Here is a 15,442-nt window from a genome sequence, read left to right on the forward strand (position 1 = left end):
TAATTTTTATTAAAAGATACACAGCAGTGGACTGAGAAGTTGGAGTAAAATTTCAAAGCAATACAAAATCAGGGATTTGCAAATACATGCCATTGCAGAACTTCAATGCACTGTGTTAACAAATGAACATTCTTTCAGAAACTGAAAAAAAGACCTCTGACGGACTTCAATGATTATAAAAAAAAGAAATCCACAGAACCTTTATAAGAAGAGGTGCTGTGGATTGATAATCACTTTGTTGCAGTGGCAAAATTCCACTATGATGAATTTTATCTTGCCTACTCAAACTCCACTAATGTTATGACTGCAAAAATGGTGCTTAGCATATTAGCAACAAGAAGTTAACACATTTGGCTTTGTTGATAGAAGTAAGAGTCTTGTAATTTGGTAGTGCAATAAATAAATAGGTAATTATCTAAGTTTCATTAAGATTAGCTTTTCTTAAAAACAAACCCAAAGCAGTTTATATAAAACCCATCAATAATCAAGTCTTCTTTTGAAATATTTTTCTACACAAACCTTGAACAGATAATGTGCTAGTTCCAGCTCCTTGTTCCTGTATACCACATGCAATTTTATCCTCAGGAAATGCCAATCCGGAGCCTTTCAAAGCAATGAGGTACTTTTCATGGCTTTTCTTTGCACATGCATTCTCTCCAACACCTTGAATACATACATAAAACAGTATTAAAGCACAAAAGCAGCTCCTTGGTTCATATGCTTCATACTCTGCAAGCAATCTAAAAAATGGCCCACAATGATTTAATTTAATAACACATATTCTCCATTCCAAGAGTCCAGATAAGCATGTCTTACTTTCCATTCCCTTTCTGTATTTCTCTATCAGGAAATCCATCACATATAGGAAAGAGAAGTAATTAAATTACGCCCATTCGAATACTATAACAGGAGAGAAAAAGGAAGGAAAGAATAAAGATAACTACCCCTGAGGCAGCTTTGCTAAGTGTTTCTCCTTTCCAATAAAGATTTGGAGATTGCCTGTTCTTTAACTAGCTGCTGCCCAAGCCAGTTATGGCAACTTAAAACACAATAATTACTATTTGTTCCATACCTATGCAAAGGACTCTTAATCACAAGAAAATGATATGGAGTTAATTTACAATTTAATGGGGGTTTGGGATTAGTTGCGACTGGCCAACATTTTCAGATTCATTGTGATTCAGTACAGGATTGAATAAATAATAAGTGGGGGCTAATGTTTAAGAAAAAAGGATGAAAAAGGCTTTGCACGGAAATGCAGGTCAGACAATGGCCTTTTGCCACTCAGGTTTCTTCCAGTGACCTCTGTGAGAGCAGATACTAAAATAAGTTAGACATATTCCACTTTGAATAACCTTGTTATGACTAGTTTGGAAGTACTAAGCTAGAATGGATTTCTTATACAAACTTTTCTGAAAAGATGTTTCTTTATACATTTATTTGAGACACAGATCAGATGTTCACTCTTACAAGTCTTAATAACAAATGCTTCTGAGTCACTCCTGAAGCACACCCTCCTATCGTAATATCCTTAAAAATATGGGGGGTTTCTGTGTTTTGAGATGTTAAATAAAAACATGCAGAAACTGAAGTTATAAACAGAATTTATGCCCTTAATTCTTTACAGTTTGAAAACTTAATTATTAGAAATAACACAAACATACCAGAGCTAAGATTTTTGTAGAACTGTTGGCTAGTTAAAACCTGGGTAAGAACTGATCTCATTGCACCTCCCATTTTGGTCAAGTCTTCTAGGAAGGAAACATGAGGTTCCAAAACCTGGAGGATCTTATGAAGGTCTTTCTCTGACGGCAGATCAAGAGCTGAAAACCAAGTAAGAAGAACTCTTGGTGTAGATGTAATATAATTTAGCCAAAACCGCGACAAGCAGAACAGTTACGACCAGTGCAAATGAAAATAATTTATATAGTCATGCTTTAAAACTCGCACATACAAAATTTCAAACTATACCTGATTTCATTTTCTGGAAGAGCTCAGCACAATGCTAGGTAACTCTTAAAACATATTTAAGCACACCAGCAGGTAACAAAATCAAATCACTAGTCAGGCTGTCATTTTGTTAGGAACGGAGTTACAAAATACAATGACATAAATGATGGATTCCTGCACTGTGTCTTCACAGACTGCAAAGTAAGAGGTAACAGCATGGTAAGATATGCTAGATACATGCAAATTCAAAACATACCAGGCTCATTATATCCCTCTCTTAAGTGCTGAATCAGACTAAAGATGAACTGTGGAAGGACTAATTCTGACATCATCAACAAGTCTTTTGGAACACATGGAACATTTGAATTTGATTTAATCCGGTGTCTTTTACAAAACCTATAAAACAGATGAGAAAAATGTTAGCCAAGCACAGTTCAGCAGTGTTAACATATACTAAAAAAAGCATTCCTTATTCCATTTTTCAGGGAGTATATGCTTTTACATTAAAGGTGGTATGGAAATGGTATTCTGAAATTCCAGCTACTCTGTTCAAGCCCATTCTGATTCGGAGGGCAGAGAATTATAAAGCTGTCTATTTTTTTCTGCTGCTCAAAATTCACACACATAACATCCCAGCTTTTTCACACACATATCAGAAGTATCTTCCACTGACCAATTAGAAAAATACTGACTTTCCTCTCCTTTCTGTGACATAATCAGAGGTTGGACTGATTTTTCAAGTCCTCATTCAGATGATGACTTTTAAAAATGTCTCTTGACAACAAAAACAACTTTAAAAGGCATAAGACTTTGCAGGATCAGTGCGTATTTCAAATGTATAGCAACTAAGATTTACAAAATCCTTAAAAAATTGTTTCATTTAAAAAGAAAAGAAAACATTTATTCTTTGGAAAATTCCTGTGTGGTAGTAGCTGAGGCTTGGCTAATGCACAGTGACGTGATGTTGAGCCAAACCCCATTAGAGCAGACAGAATGATTTCCCAGTCACTTAACATGAGCCTGACTCAAGAGACACTGAATACTTTTCAGCTCCCAAGCTATTTTTAGAAAGGACATATAACAACATCAAAGAGTTATTTACCCACATTAAAAACAACACTAAACAAAGAATAGTCTAAAAATACATCACACAAGAATAAACTAGACTGGAAAGATTCACTAGATTTTACTAGTAATTTTTCAACAGAAAAATTCAGACAGAAATACAGCTTTCTTTGAATATGAAAACTGCTTTCCAAATTTATGCCAGTTTCCAGAAGCAGCCTGCTACTTTCTAAAACTTAAGCCTTTCTTTTTTGAAGACCATTGAAGAATCACCTTCAAGAGATGAAAGAAATAGAAGAAAGCCACAAAGCAAGTATCTGAATCAAAAAATAAAAGGCAAAAATAAAAAAGAAGATACAAGTGCAACAATTAAAATGGCAATTCACAAAAATGGTAGCAAATTCACAAGATTAAAGATGAAGAGCTTTGCTTTTGCAATTTAGAAATGAGGCTTTTTATTAAGAAAAGGTACAGAAGGACAGTACTAGTTGATTTGCTGTTTGTATGTACAACCAATATATCCCTGGGAGGGAAAGGGCCTGACAGAAAGAACTCAGTGATGACTGACAACTTTCTGTTAATTAATGTCCAAATAAACAGTGTTCGCTTTTGCCTTCCACTTTTCATACTACATTCACTGAAGTTATGGAAAGTCATTCCATGTTCAAATACAGATAAACAGCACAATCTGCAGCTGCAGGAAATTCAAAGGAGCTTGTAAAAGTCATTCACTTTTTCTCTTTGGTCATTCACTTTTATCTTTTCCACATACAGAAACCTGAACTACCATAAATTACAAATGTGCCTTCATCTCTGCTAAAATATGTATTTGATATTTTTAAAGTAATTGGTTTCCCTTTCACCACTGTCCTTACAAGAAGGGATCAAAAGTAAATGAAGCTCCAAAAGACACAAAAGGAAGGAATTACCACAGTGCATTCTAAAATCTGTTACAGCCCACCACCCCTATATATTTTACATTCTGTCAAAAGATGTTTTCACTGTTCATGATCTCAAGCTAAGGAAGCCACTGTAACAAAACACACAGGTAAAGTAATTTTGAATCCCAGCTTTTGCTAAGCACAAGGCTTCCTCCCACAGACAATAAGCTCTTCTCCCCATGAAGTCTGTCAAGACACCAGTTCTAAACTCATCACAACAGAATCAGAAGGGACCCAAAGAATCATCGAGGGCAACTCTTAAGTGAGTGGCGCCTACAGGAACCGAACCCATGACCTTGGCATTACTAACACCGTGCTCTAACCAACTGTGCTAATCTCAGGGTCATGGACTAATCATCCCAAAATTTACAGATCCTGAAAACAAAAGGTATGAATATGTTGCCTCTTGAGAGTCTCAAGAAAGCATTACTGAATTATAAAGAGTGATATTATTGCTATATTAACACAGATCCTGAAAGACCAATAAAGGAGCCAGATTCGATTCCCTGTAAGGAAAAGTTCTTTCACTGTCACATGCATAAACCACAGCAGGTTCAAACAGGAAACAATTTCTTGATATCAGGCCCTAAACCTTAAAGTTGAACACCAATGTAATTTTACAAATGGTGCCATACTCTGTATTTATGGTTGAAAGGCTACAGTGTTAAAGTAGTACAGTCCAGAATTACCCAAAGTCCTATTGCAGAGTGTTATATTAATTCCTCTATAAATATTGACGAAAATGCCAGACAATGACCTGGAAGGTCTTCAGAGTCAGGACAACAGCTGTTTTAACTAAAGAAAAGACTGAACTCCAAGCTGTGCATAGGAAGAAACACGCTGAGATTTCTTATCCAGGCCGAAAGAGACACCCAGACAAACTCCTCAATGGCTTACATGGTCCCTGGACAAACAGCAGCCGAAGCTATTCCACAATCAGTTCCTTATATACTTCTGAAAGAACTTCCTCAGCACAGCATCAGCTAAAGAATTGTATAGCTACATAAATGAGTGTTTCAAAATGCTTTTGAGACTATCCAAACAGGCTTTAATAGGCAACAACAAGGAGCACTGCCCAGATCTCTCCTGGTACCAACAAGCCCCAGAAATGCACCACTTGCAGCAGGCAGAAATCTCTAACTGGGAGCTATGAAAGGTGGATATATTCTAGATAAGAAATACATTTTTTTCTGAAGAAGCTCAAAAATAATGAGAGGAAGACTGACTAGGTAACTGATAGATCACCTTGATCTAAACTTTTTAACTTGATTTCAATATTGCAAAATATTTCTTCCAACAAGCCTGTAGTTGTTATCCAATCTTTTAGCAGTTCATATTTCTTTACTATATACTCTTCAAATATTTTTACTACTATACTAGAATGTTGTTTAAAAACAAGTATATCAGTGACAATGTCAATTCAATAGACAGATATATTTAAGCCCTATGTATCTAAAGGCCTAGCATGGAAATACTAAAAATACAGATCCACATGAAGACAAAAACCATAAACCTTTTTCCTTATTATTTTCTCCAATTCAAAACTTTATTCTGGTTTTCATTTTTATGTATTTTCCTACCTTTGAAATCACTTTTTCACAAAAAGATAAGGCTAATTTTAGCAAAAGGAGAGAATAAACAGTAAACTTGCAATTGAATAAAAACTTAGGTTTAACAAAGAATCTTGTCCACATGACTTCAAATAAAATTGTCATTTCTTATGCTGCACTTATATCTCATTTGTGAAATGCAGAAAATTGCTGACATCTACCTGAGTAAACAATACCATTTGTTATAAAAAGCATTAATATCTTCTGAACAACTTCAATGTCAAATTTTCCAGATTAATTCCATTTTTCTCTACTATTTCCATTTCTAATAATTCCATTGTGAATTTCCTAAATGTATTTTAGAAGTGGCTTCAGGTAAAAGAACTCTTTCCCTTTATGCTACAGTTTCACAGCCTAGTCCAACCAGATCAGTCCTGCCACAACTCTGTCTTCAGCCCTCTTATTTGTTCCAGCACTAGCTAGAACTTGACTGATCCTATGTTAAACCAGCTCAGAAGCTAAGCCAGCAGAAGTTATTTACGTGTAAGAATATATAAAAAATTTCACTGGGCCAGTTTAAATCCACCAAAACTCACAGACCAGAGTCCTTGGAAATCACACTGAAATCCCCAAATCATTTTGCCATCATCTCTTTCCCTGTTAACCTGACAGGGAGCAAAACACAGAGAACAAAATAAACCAAAACTCCAAACAAAGACATGCAGGAATATGCTATCCTGGCCAACCAGCACAAGTAGATACAATGCTCACTGTGGAGACAATCCCATCACTTCAAAGGAGTTTTTAAACTCCGCAGTTATCACAGCAGCTGATAAATGCCATCAGTACCAGCCAGACCACACCTTTACAGCTTTTGAACACTTGATCAGTCCTTCATCCACTACATCCTACAGTGTCTCAAGTTTCAGGTGCATTCCAGAAACTTGACATAAGCTCATGGATACACAGATGGACTATTTTTACCCTCACTTTTCTCTCACTATTTTGTCCCCTGCCTCCCCGTGACTTTTAAACTGGATCATAGGACTGCCAAAAGAAAGCATCCCAATTTCCTATTCCTAATAGTACTACAGCACTACGAGTATCTGACTCTGACAGAAGCTTTTAGGGATAAGGATCTGGGACCCAAGTGACAGAATCCAAATGAAAACTGCTGGAAATCAATTCTTAAGCAAAGAAAGTAAAGGTCTACTTGATCCTTCAATTCAGTAAGTCACATCAAAACCGAGTTCTTATTTAAAACATAATCTACATTTCATATGTACACACATATAGTATAATATATATTCTGCAAGGATTGGAATAACTTATTAGTGTCCAGTCTCTGATTTCTAGCCTCCTAACCTGACCAGTCAGCTTTGTACTGTATACGTCATGACTGACATCATGTAATGTTTCACAATGTATTAAAATGAAGCTTTATAAATACGAATTCAACACAAGTTTTTTAAAAAGCAGGTATTCTGTCTCCACAGTAAAACTAACACAGAAACACTATTCTCACATACTCTGAATCTACAAAACAGACACAAGATACAAAGTACTTTTTGAGTGCTACAATTGTTTCTGAGCTCTTACAAACCCGTCATCATTTCTTCCACACTGTTTTTTTCTCACTTTTGCAGTTCAAATGTCAAACATTAATTCAGAACAAAATAAAACTTGCATAATCAGGATCAGAAAATTATCTGGATGAAAAAGGGCTTTCATATATTGTAGGGTTGCTTTATGTAAATCCACTGTCCCTAATAATAACAAATATAATGGTAACTCTGAAGAAATGCAGAGAAATAAACCTACTGTTCATGTTAAAATTAAGTTTAGTGTGTTTCCCCCACACACCCTAATAACTACATTTTATTAGTTAAATTCCTTTCACCTGCAAAACAGGCTTCCAAAAATGAATCAATGTGGTACTGACCTCCAGACCAAGGCAGGAGCACTCTTCTGCTCTTTATGAAAACTGCAAGCTACAGAGTTCATAGACAAAACCAAATACTTGCATTTCTGCTATTAAGGGCAAAGGTAACTGAAAAGATGTCAGTTGAACTCTTCTAACCAGAAAATTTCCAAAGTAGAGACAACAGAGTCAATAGCAGAAGACAATGAAACACAGCAGAATAACTAATGGCTTCTCAAGGGAAAAAAAAAACCCCAAAACAACACTTTTAAAGGACATCTTTTCAGGCTTTAAGCTTTCATGACAAAGCTGACTGGCCAGGACAGGAGGCTAGAAATCAGAGACTGGACACTCAGAAGTTATTCCAATCCTTGCAGAACAGCAGGAAGAGAGGCAATGACTCACTAGAAGCTCTCTTGGTGCTCAGTGCTACATTAAGTGAAGAAGCACACCAGGTCAAAGAAAAAACAGACAAAGCTGCTCTGCAGAGCATTTCTAGTATTCTGTTAGTCCTCAGACAAACACCTTGTATAGTAGACAAAAGTACAATGATTTTCATTAGTATACAAGTACCCATTATCAATCAGAAACAGATCTGGTGGTTTCAATCATAAGGACTTTTCTAAGGAAAAATTGAGTAAGAATAAGAAGGAATGGACTTCTGAGAGTTGCAATTGAGCTATGTTTGAAAGGAACCACAAAGTTGTTGAATTTGAGCATTTTGATAGTGAGAGAGCAACTCCAGAGAGTAACACAATCTGCTGCTGCAAAAATATTCTTTAGAGAAAGGGTGGCTGCTCTGGAATAAAATTACTGCATAGTAATTGCATCTAAGTACAACTTACTTTTACCTAGTTTAATTGAAAAGCCTCAATCTACACAGAGTTTGAAATATATTTGTACAATATTAGACAGAGAGCTAGATGGCTTACAAATGTAATACTCAGTCTCTTTGGTGCAGCTCTTGCAAACATCACAGTGACTGTAAAGTGAAGCCCTTACAAATTAAAAAAGGCTTCACTTATGCTATTAATGGAAATACTAAGATTCTTTCAATTACCTTAAGTCATCTATTTGCATGTATGAATGCAACCCTCAACAGGAACTGCAGCCTTTCCAGTTGAGAAAAGAAACTTCTTAAAGGACCAGCTAAATTTAGTATTTCATTGCATTGAAGAAGGCATTGATAAGAACACACTTCAAACTCAACTCTAAAAAGCAGTCTTTTTATCAAGGTTTACATGAAAAAAGCACACAAGAAAAATATTTACATTCAAATTTTTTTCACAGTATTTTCAGACAGGAGTCTAAAGGTATCATTTTTTCCCCCCCTTCAACTATGAACTAAAGATAGAGGAATTAAGATATAATGTATATTCTAAATCTGGAGGCTTAACTTAATAATATTTAGGATCTGATTTTGCAGAGTTCTTAGTCTTACACAGCATTCACAAGCAGAATTAACAGCTGACTTCAGAAGTAGACCTGAAAGACAAGCAGATCAGCAAATAAAATATCTGGTCCTGAGCCCTCATCAGAGCCCTGTCTGCCTGGCCCTCAATCTTCCCAAACCATTTTAAGTTCATGCCCAGTCTCCCTGACCAGTTGCTTTTGGAGTCCCATCAATTATCTACCTTGAAGTACATGGACAGCAGATCTACTTGAAAGAACAAAAATCAAGTTTTCAAGATAGAGTTTAAAAAACATTTTCTGGCTAACAAAACTCTCCCGAGAGAATTTAAACAGGTCAAACATAGAGCGTGTGGTATTTTGACCCAAATACTTCACATGACAAAGTTCTAAGCAACTACACAGTGCTAAACAAATGCAAAAACAACCTTCATTTCTTCATGATTTGAGTAAAATGTGTAGATTTTAATAATAGGTATCAACTTAAGCTTTGGCCAGGCCTCCAACAGACAAGGAGTATATATAAGTAATTTGGAGGTTTTTTAGAGAGTATTTATGTGTTTCATGCCAGAGCTATTATCAGTGCAGGCCCTGTGCAGAAACAAAGAGCTGCATCCTGAAGAAGGCAGGAGCTGGTTTAGTCCTTGTTGCTGTAATAGCCATTCGGGTATCTCCATTAATTCAATGCAAAGAAAATTCACTGTTTTCAAAGCTTAATCCCAGAACCCTCTACAGAGGAAGGCACATAAGATACTATTATTTGAAATCACCTGCAGCTGTCAGATACCATTCCAGGATTTTTCAAAAAAATAAAATTCCTGACAGTGTACAAATTATAAGAAAGTATTGCCTGAAATCTGAATCAACCTATATGGTCATCAAGAAAGATCTAAGAAACAATAGTTCTTCAGGAATGTGTTCCCTAAATATACTCCCAAAATCACACTTGTTCCATTGCCAACAGATCCATTGACAGCTCCATGTAGATCAGATACATACCAGACAAATAACACTCCATTCTGGTGCAGTAAACTTAAAATCATGGTCAGAGGATAGGTCCATAAAAGGTATAAAAGCAGCTTTAGAATTTGGTGGGATCAAAGTAAAGGAACTGAAAATCAACACTGGTTAGCCCAAATCTAAACACGACTGTTTCAGAGAACTCTAAAACTCAGCTCTTCTTAAACTGAATATATACCAAGGTAAATTACAAAGCAATAGACAAGTGATAAAATAAATAAGTCCAATTTCAGGCAAGGCAAGATATATAGCAGTCACATCTTGTGAGCTCAGCCTTCACAGTACTGCTGTGTTCTTCAAATCAGACTGGTCCTATCAGCAAACCTTCGGGGTAAAACCATCATTTAAGTTTGTTCAGTAACTAACATAGCAATAGTTCAGGCTTCTAAATATTTATAGTTATTATATTGATATGTTTCAACATCTTACTGATGACTTTGAAACAACTATACATTATTTCAGAGGCATGTATAAAATAACAATGCATTTAGTCAGGTCACAGCTCTAAAGGTAGTAACACAAAACTAGCACTTGGCTGTCAACCATTTGGAATACATCTCAGCAACTAATTTAGAGGCTGATTGATGTAGTCCTAATTAGAGACATTCTTAAAAGAAATCAAGTCAGGCAGGTTTGAGAACTGACTGTATGACACAATAGACTTAATCAACATGTTGATCTGCAATGTCTTTTGCTTTCCAAGGATAAGGCCTAACATGAAGCTCTATGTAAACTACTCAGTGTTACTGTGGAATCCCAAGAAGGAACACATTATCCTGAGCTTTATGTCTGGGAGAGACATGAAGGAGGACAGAGGAAATCAATTACTTATAAATACATGGTAGATTCAAATTCTGTGGTCCTTGTGAATCCCAGTATGAATTCCTGTACTTTGTACGTGGATAAACATGGTGGAGGTTTTGTTCTCAAGAGCCACAACCATCACATGTAACCATGGATTTATCCAGACTCTCACACTAAGCTAACAGACCACTACAGCTCAGACTTCCTTTCAGTCCCTTCTTGGTAGTCCAAAACACTTCAGAGGCAGAAAAGCTGCATGGAGTTGACAGGGACCCTAGAAAACACCATTTATACCAACTCAACAATCCTGAACACACAGGCATTTTTACATGGTTTCATAAAGCTCAGAGACTAAATTAAAGCTGGCTACTTGTAGGCTCAGCCTGTTGATAAAGCATCTGTTTCACCAACCTCTTGTCGAAAGCTCCAGAAGAGCACCCCTGTGTCTCTGAGGCTGCATTACCAAACCTAGCCTAGGTCCTGGAGAACTGAAAATTTCCTGGTAATTGTTAAATAAGACAATTGATAGAGTCACACTGGAAGGGACAACCTTTAAGCACCAACATGCTATAAATGTGCTAAGCAGGTGACTTGCTGTTGCAAGACACTCCATAAAAAAACCACGTAATCCATTTGTGCCAGAAAAACAATAATTGCCTGTATGTCCCAAAACGCAGCCACAAGCAGATCTGACTTTTTTGATCTTAAGGGGATCCCAGTGCTACAACCCAAGATGGTAAAAGAGACCTTTCCTGATAAACATGCACAGGATGCATCCAAAGATAACTAGTAATAATAACTTTCTCAAGAGCAAGCTTCCTCTTTTATGGTCAGTCTATTTGTTGAAGTTTTCACAAGTCTAGAATATGAAAAACTTCCTTTACTTTTACTTAGCTACAGAATGCAAAAGAAATAGAATATGATCTTCCATAGCTCCCAATCTCTGAAGTATCTCTGAAAATGAATAAAAGCAAGGATAGAATTTTATGGGGACAGAATAGAAAAAGTCATCAAAATTAGGTATCTACCGTCCAATATGTAACAAAAACATTCAATAATCCTTAGTGGGTGCAAACATTTTAAAACACTGAAAAAAATCAGAGCCATTTCTAAATAAATTAAAGCAGAAAAAAACTAAGCAGTTTAGAAACTAAGGATATACTTCTCATGCTTGCAATCAAGAGAAGGCAAAGAGAATTGTCCAGCCTTTTCATAAGGGGATCACAGTAGACCCCACAGACACATTTGTCTCCAAGAGAGACATAATGATGAAAAAAAAAAGAAACCAGAGAGAAGTCTGATCTATTGCGCAGCTCATACAGGATCTCTGTGAAACTTACACTGACTCACACTCTAAGACACAGAGCTAAATGGAAAGATAAGCAGGGATCAGTAGAGACAGAACTGCAGGAAGTTTAGAGCTTTTTTTGAACACACAGCATATACCATCAATCTGTGAGAGTTACCTTTCTTATAACCACAGGATTTTTTACTGGATAAAGAAACAGTCCACTGTTGCAAGTGAAAATTAATAATAATTTAGTCCCTTTGATGAAAGTGAAAAGAGAAGGCAACACTATGTCAATGGAGCCACTGGTTGCCATAAATACCAAGAAATACAAAATACAAAAGTCTACTAAAGGAAATTCTTAACCTGGCTTTTCACCTTTCAGGCTATGCAACCCTTGATTGAAGGCATTTTTCGTGTTGTACTGTAATGCAGCACTAAAACATCTGCTTCCTACATGATTAATTTAACAAATAAGTCAACACACAGACACACTCTGAAACAGGACACAGCAGCACACAATAGCCAAAGTGTTGAGGATCTCCAGTATATCAGGTTATTGTCTACAGACTCAGAGGGGAATCAGAACAGGACAACAATACAAATAAGATGGTACCCAACAATAACAGATTACTGACTAGTTATACTCTCATAATAACCACATGGCATATTGCTTTCTTCAAGCTTATTTCATAAACTATCAGTTTCATTATAATACAGGCCCCTCTACCAACCAAAAAGTACTCCAGTCTGAATATTCCCCTGTCCAACTGTATGGGGTTTTCTTTCAATCCAGCAGATGAACTTATTTGAACTACGAGCATATGTCTACTCAAAAAGCTTTAGAACCTAAGAGTTTTGCTTCTTCAGAACATTATTAATTACCTCGGAAGGCCTTGTTAAATTTCATTTGCAAATAGCTGGATACCATGTCAGAGACAACTACAAACTATTTCCACCTCCTGACATATCAATGGATTTTAAAATCTATTCAACCTTGCCACAGGTAGAATTTTTAACAGTTTCACAAGCAGCTAATTAACAAACTTGAATATTTTCTAAAGTCTGCATTACATTCTAGTAGATCAAACCAACTGTCATTAACTTAAACATCAAAACCACAGAAATCTGCATGGAAATCAAAAGGTTCAAAAATGTGACAATCTGATTTTTCTAAAACAAATGAGAATTACACAGGGTACCTAAAGCAAATCAAGGTACCTAAGGCAACCTAGTATCCATCTATTATGCAATATTCCAGATTCTTTTTATAAAGGCACCAGAAATAAAAAACTAACACACTGATATCCCTATAAAGCAAATTATATATTTAATTAGTACTACGAGATTAACACACATCCATCCTCATACTCTAGGGCAAGCCATCTCTAGATTTACATTAGCCATCCTAAAGGCAATGCAAAGATATTCCAGATTCTAAACTGGAGAGATTTCCTTTATAGCAGACCAGTTAACTAAGACTTCACAAGAAGTATTTTTTGAGCTGCATCAAATAAATAATATGAATGTTGAGACCAGATAACAAGAACAGAAACAAAAAAAATGTTACCATAATATTCATATACAGCATCTATATACAAAATTTTATCTGAGCAGACAGATGGTAGATAAAGTTTGTAAGCAGGCTCCACATTTGATTCCCTTGCTATTAATAGAAGCCTTGGCTGTAGTGGCCAAGGTTATATCAGGCTAGACACACTCCTGTTTCCTAAGTCCACCATGAAGGCCTCCCAACTTTGACATGCAAAGTATTACCTTTGTAATTGTGCAATTGATATATATACACAAAGTTAAAACAGTATGTAAACATGCTGCATTGTAGCAATTCAAGTCAATAGATAAAGCTCTGTGTATGCACACATTCATGTTTTTTTTGCACAGCAAACAAAGTTTCTAGCTCACTTAATTGGAATGGCTTAACATCAGTTCTTATTTACATAAGCAGAAGTGACCGTATGTTAAACGCAGACACCCCATATGTTGTCATGTATTGTCCTCCTTTTATGCCCAAGAGGACTGGAAAATCTACTGTTCAATGCTGAATATTATTTCTGAACAAATATTATGCAATTCTTTATCTTTAGTGACCAAAACTCCTAAAGGAACCTGCCCCCCACACAAGATAATTTACTCTCACGTTCTACCATTAAAAGTAATAAGTAGAGTACACAGAAATTAGAAGATTGTTACTCCCTCGAGGTTTGCATCTGCTTACATTGCAAATTTAACAGCAGTTTTTATTTCTTCTTTATTAAACCATCTTTCCTCAAGAAGAAAACTGTTTAAAATAAGAAAAAACAACTGTGAAAGCGACAGTCTGGGACGAGAGCAGCATCATAAGTCCTTTTTATATTCACCCTGAAGTAGTTCAATTTGTCTGTGTTCTGTTAAAATCCTGCCACTAAGAGGAGCCCTAAGTCTATTCCACAGTGAACAGTGGAAGAAGTAGCATTAATTTTTTTCCTACTTCTCAAGATCAAGGGAAACTCTTACTTCAGTGATGCTGAGGAAAGCAGAATCACCACAAGTTGAAGAAGAACTGATAAAGAAAGAATCACTTCAGCAGTGCAAAGAATCACTCCAGCAACCTGCAACCACTGAAGATTACTGAAAACAAAAGGAGGGGGAAAATCTGCCATTGGTGGAAGTCTACCAATAAGAAAAGAGTCCACCAAAAAAGAATGAATAAATGATGAAGGCAGATAGCAAGAGAAAGGAAAGGTGAGAAAAGCATAAGAAACAAAAACTGAAGCCACCTCAAGGCCTGCAGCAGGACAAGTGATCACAGATGCAAAGAATTGGAGTCAAGGCAACAACATTGAAGAAACGGAAAAAGCAGAAATAATGAAATTTCTAAGTAGGAATGCATAAAGAGAAGGAATCTTAAGATGCTGAGTGAGTGATACAGAATTATAGATTCACAAAAATGAGAAAAGAACCAAGGAAAATGTTTTAAAATTTCTCTATGTTCCTAGTGTTTTCTGCTAGGCATAGACAACTTTGAACTCAACAGCACACCATCTCATCCAGGCTAAGACAGTCAAAACAGACTATTCCAGAAGGCTTCTCAGAAGAGGATCCTCATTCAAGCACTCCAAACTGTCATCTAGTGAAGCCTTTAGCTAGCTTCTGAATCAACAGGAACATCAGGAGCTCCCAAAGACACTCAGTTGTAAAATTTGAAATTTACTGTCTAGGTATCACCTTCATCCAGTGTTGGGAAAGATGGGACAGGAAGGGCTTGTGGATATGATTGCCTGGTAAGAAATACTGGAGATGTAAAACCTGTGAGTGAAATTGAAATGAAGGCCAGCTTTGAGATGTGATCATGGCAGGCAGGAAGACGGTGATTAGATGGAGATAGGTTGAAGGACAGAAAACAAAAGGACCCAGGAATGTAGCCTCTCTCCATCCTGCCAAGGCATCAGGGAAAACGTAGATAAGAAAAGTAGTCTTTAGAGTTTAGAATATA

General features: G+C 36.3%; 1 protein-coding gene across 2 annotated transcripts in view; it reads right to left on the bottom strand.

Moving 5' to 3' along the window:
* UBR3 (ubiquitin protein ligase E3 component n-recognin 3) overlaps nucleotides 1-15,442 on the bottom strand; it is a gene marked incomplete at its 5' end in the record, with an annotated part of 104,502 nt that overhangs the window by 87,597 nt on the left and 1,463 nt on the right. For both annotated transcript variants that reach the window (XM_083865237.1, XM_083865236.1), the window contains 3 exons: nucleotides 520-663; nucleotides 1,665-1,823; nucleotides 2,207-2,346. In XM_083865237.1, coding sequence (XP_083721363.1) covers nucleotides 520-663; nucleotides 1,665-1,823; nucleotides 2,207-2,346 — 443 coding nt within the window. The remainder of the gene's footprint in view (nucleotides 1-519; nucleotides 664-1,664; nucleotides 1,824-2,206; nucleotides 2,347-15,442) is intronic.

This window comes from Zosterops lateralis (genome assembly GCF_965231275.1).
Source record: "Zosterops lateralis genome assembly, chromosome: 7".
In the NCBI taxonomy this organism is placed as follows: domain Eukaryota; kingdom Metazoa; phylum Chordata; class Aves; order Passeriformes; family Zosteropidae; genus Zosterops; species Zosterops lateralis.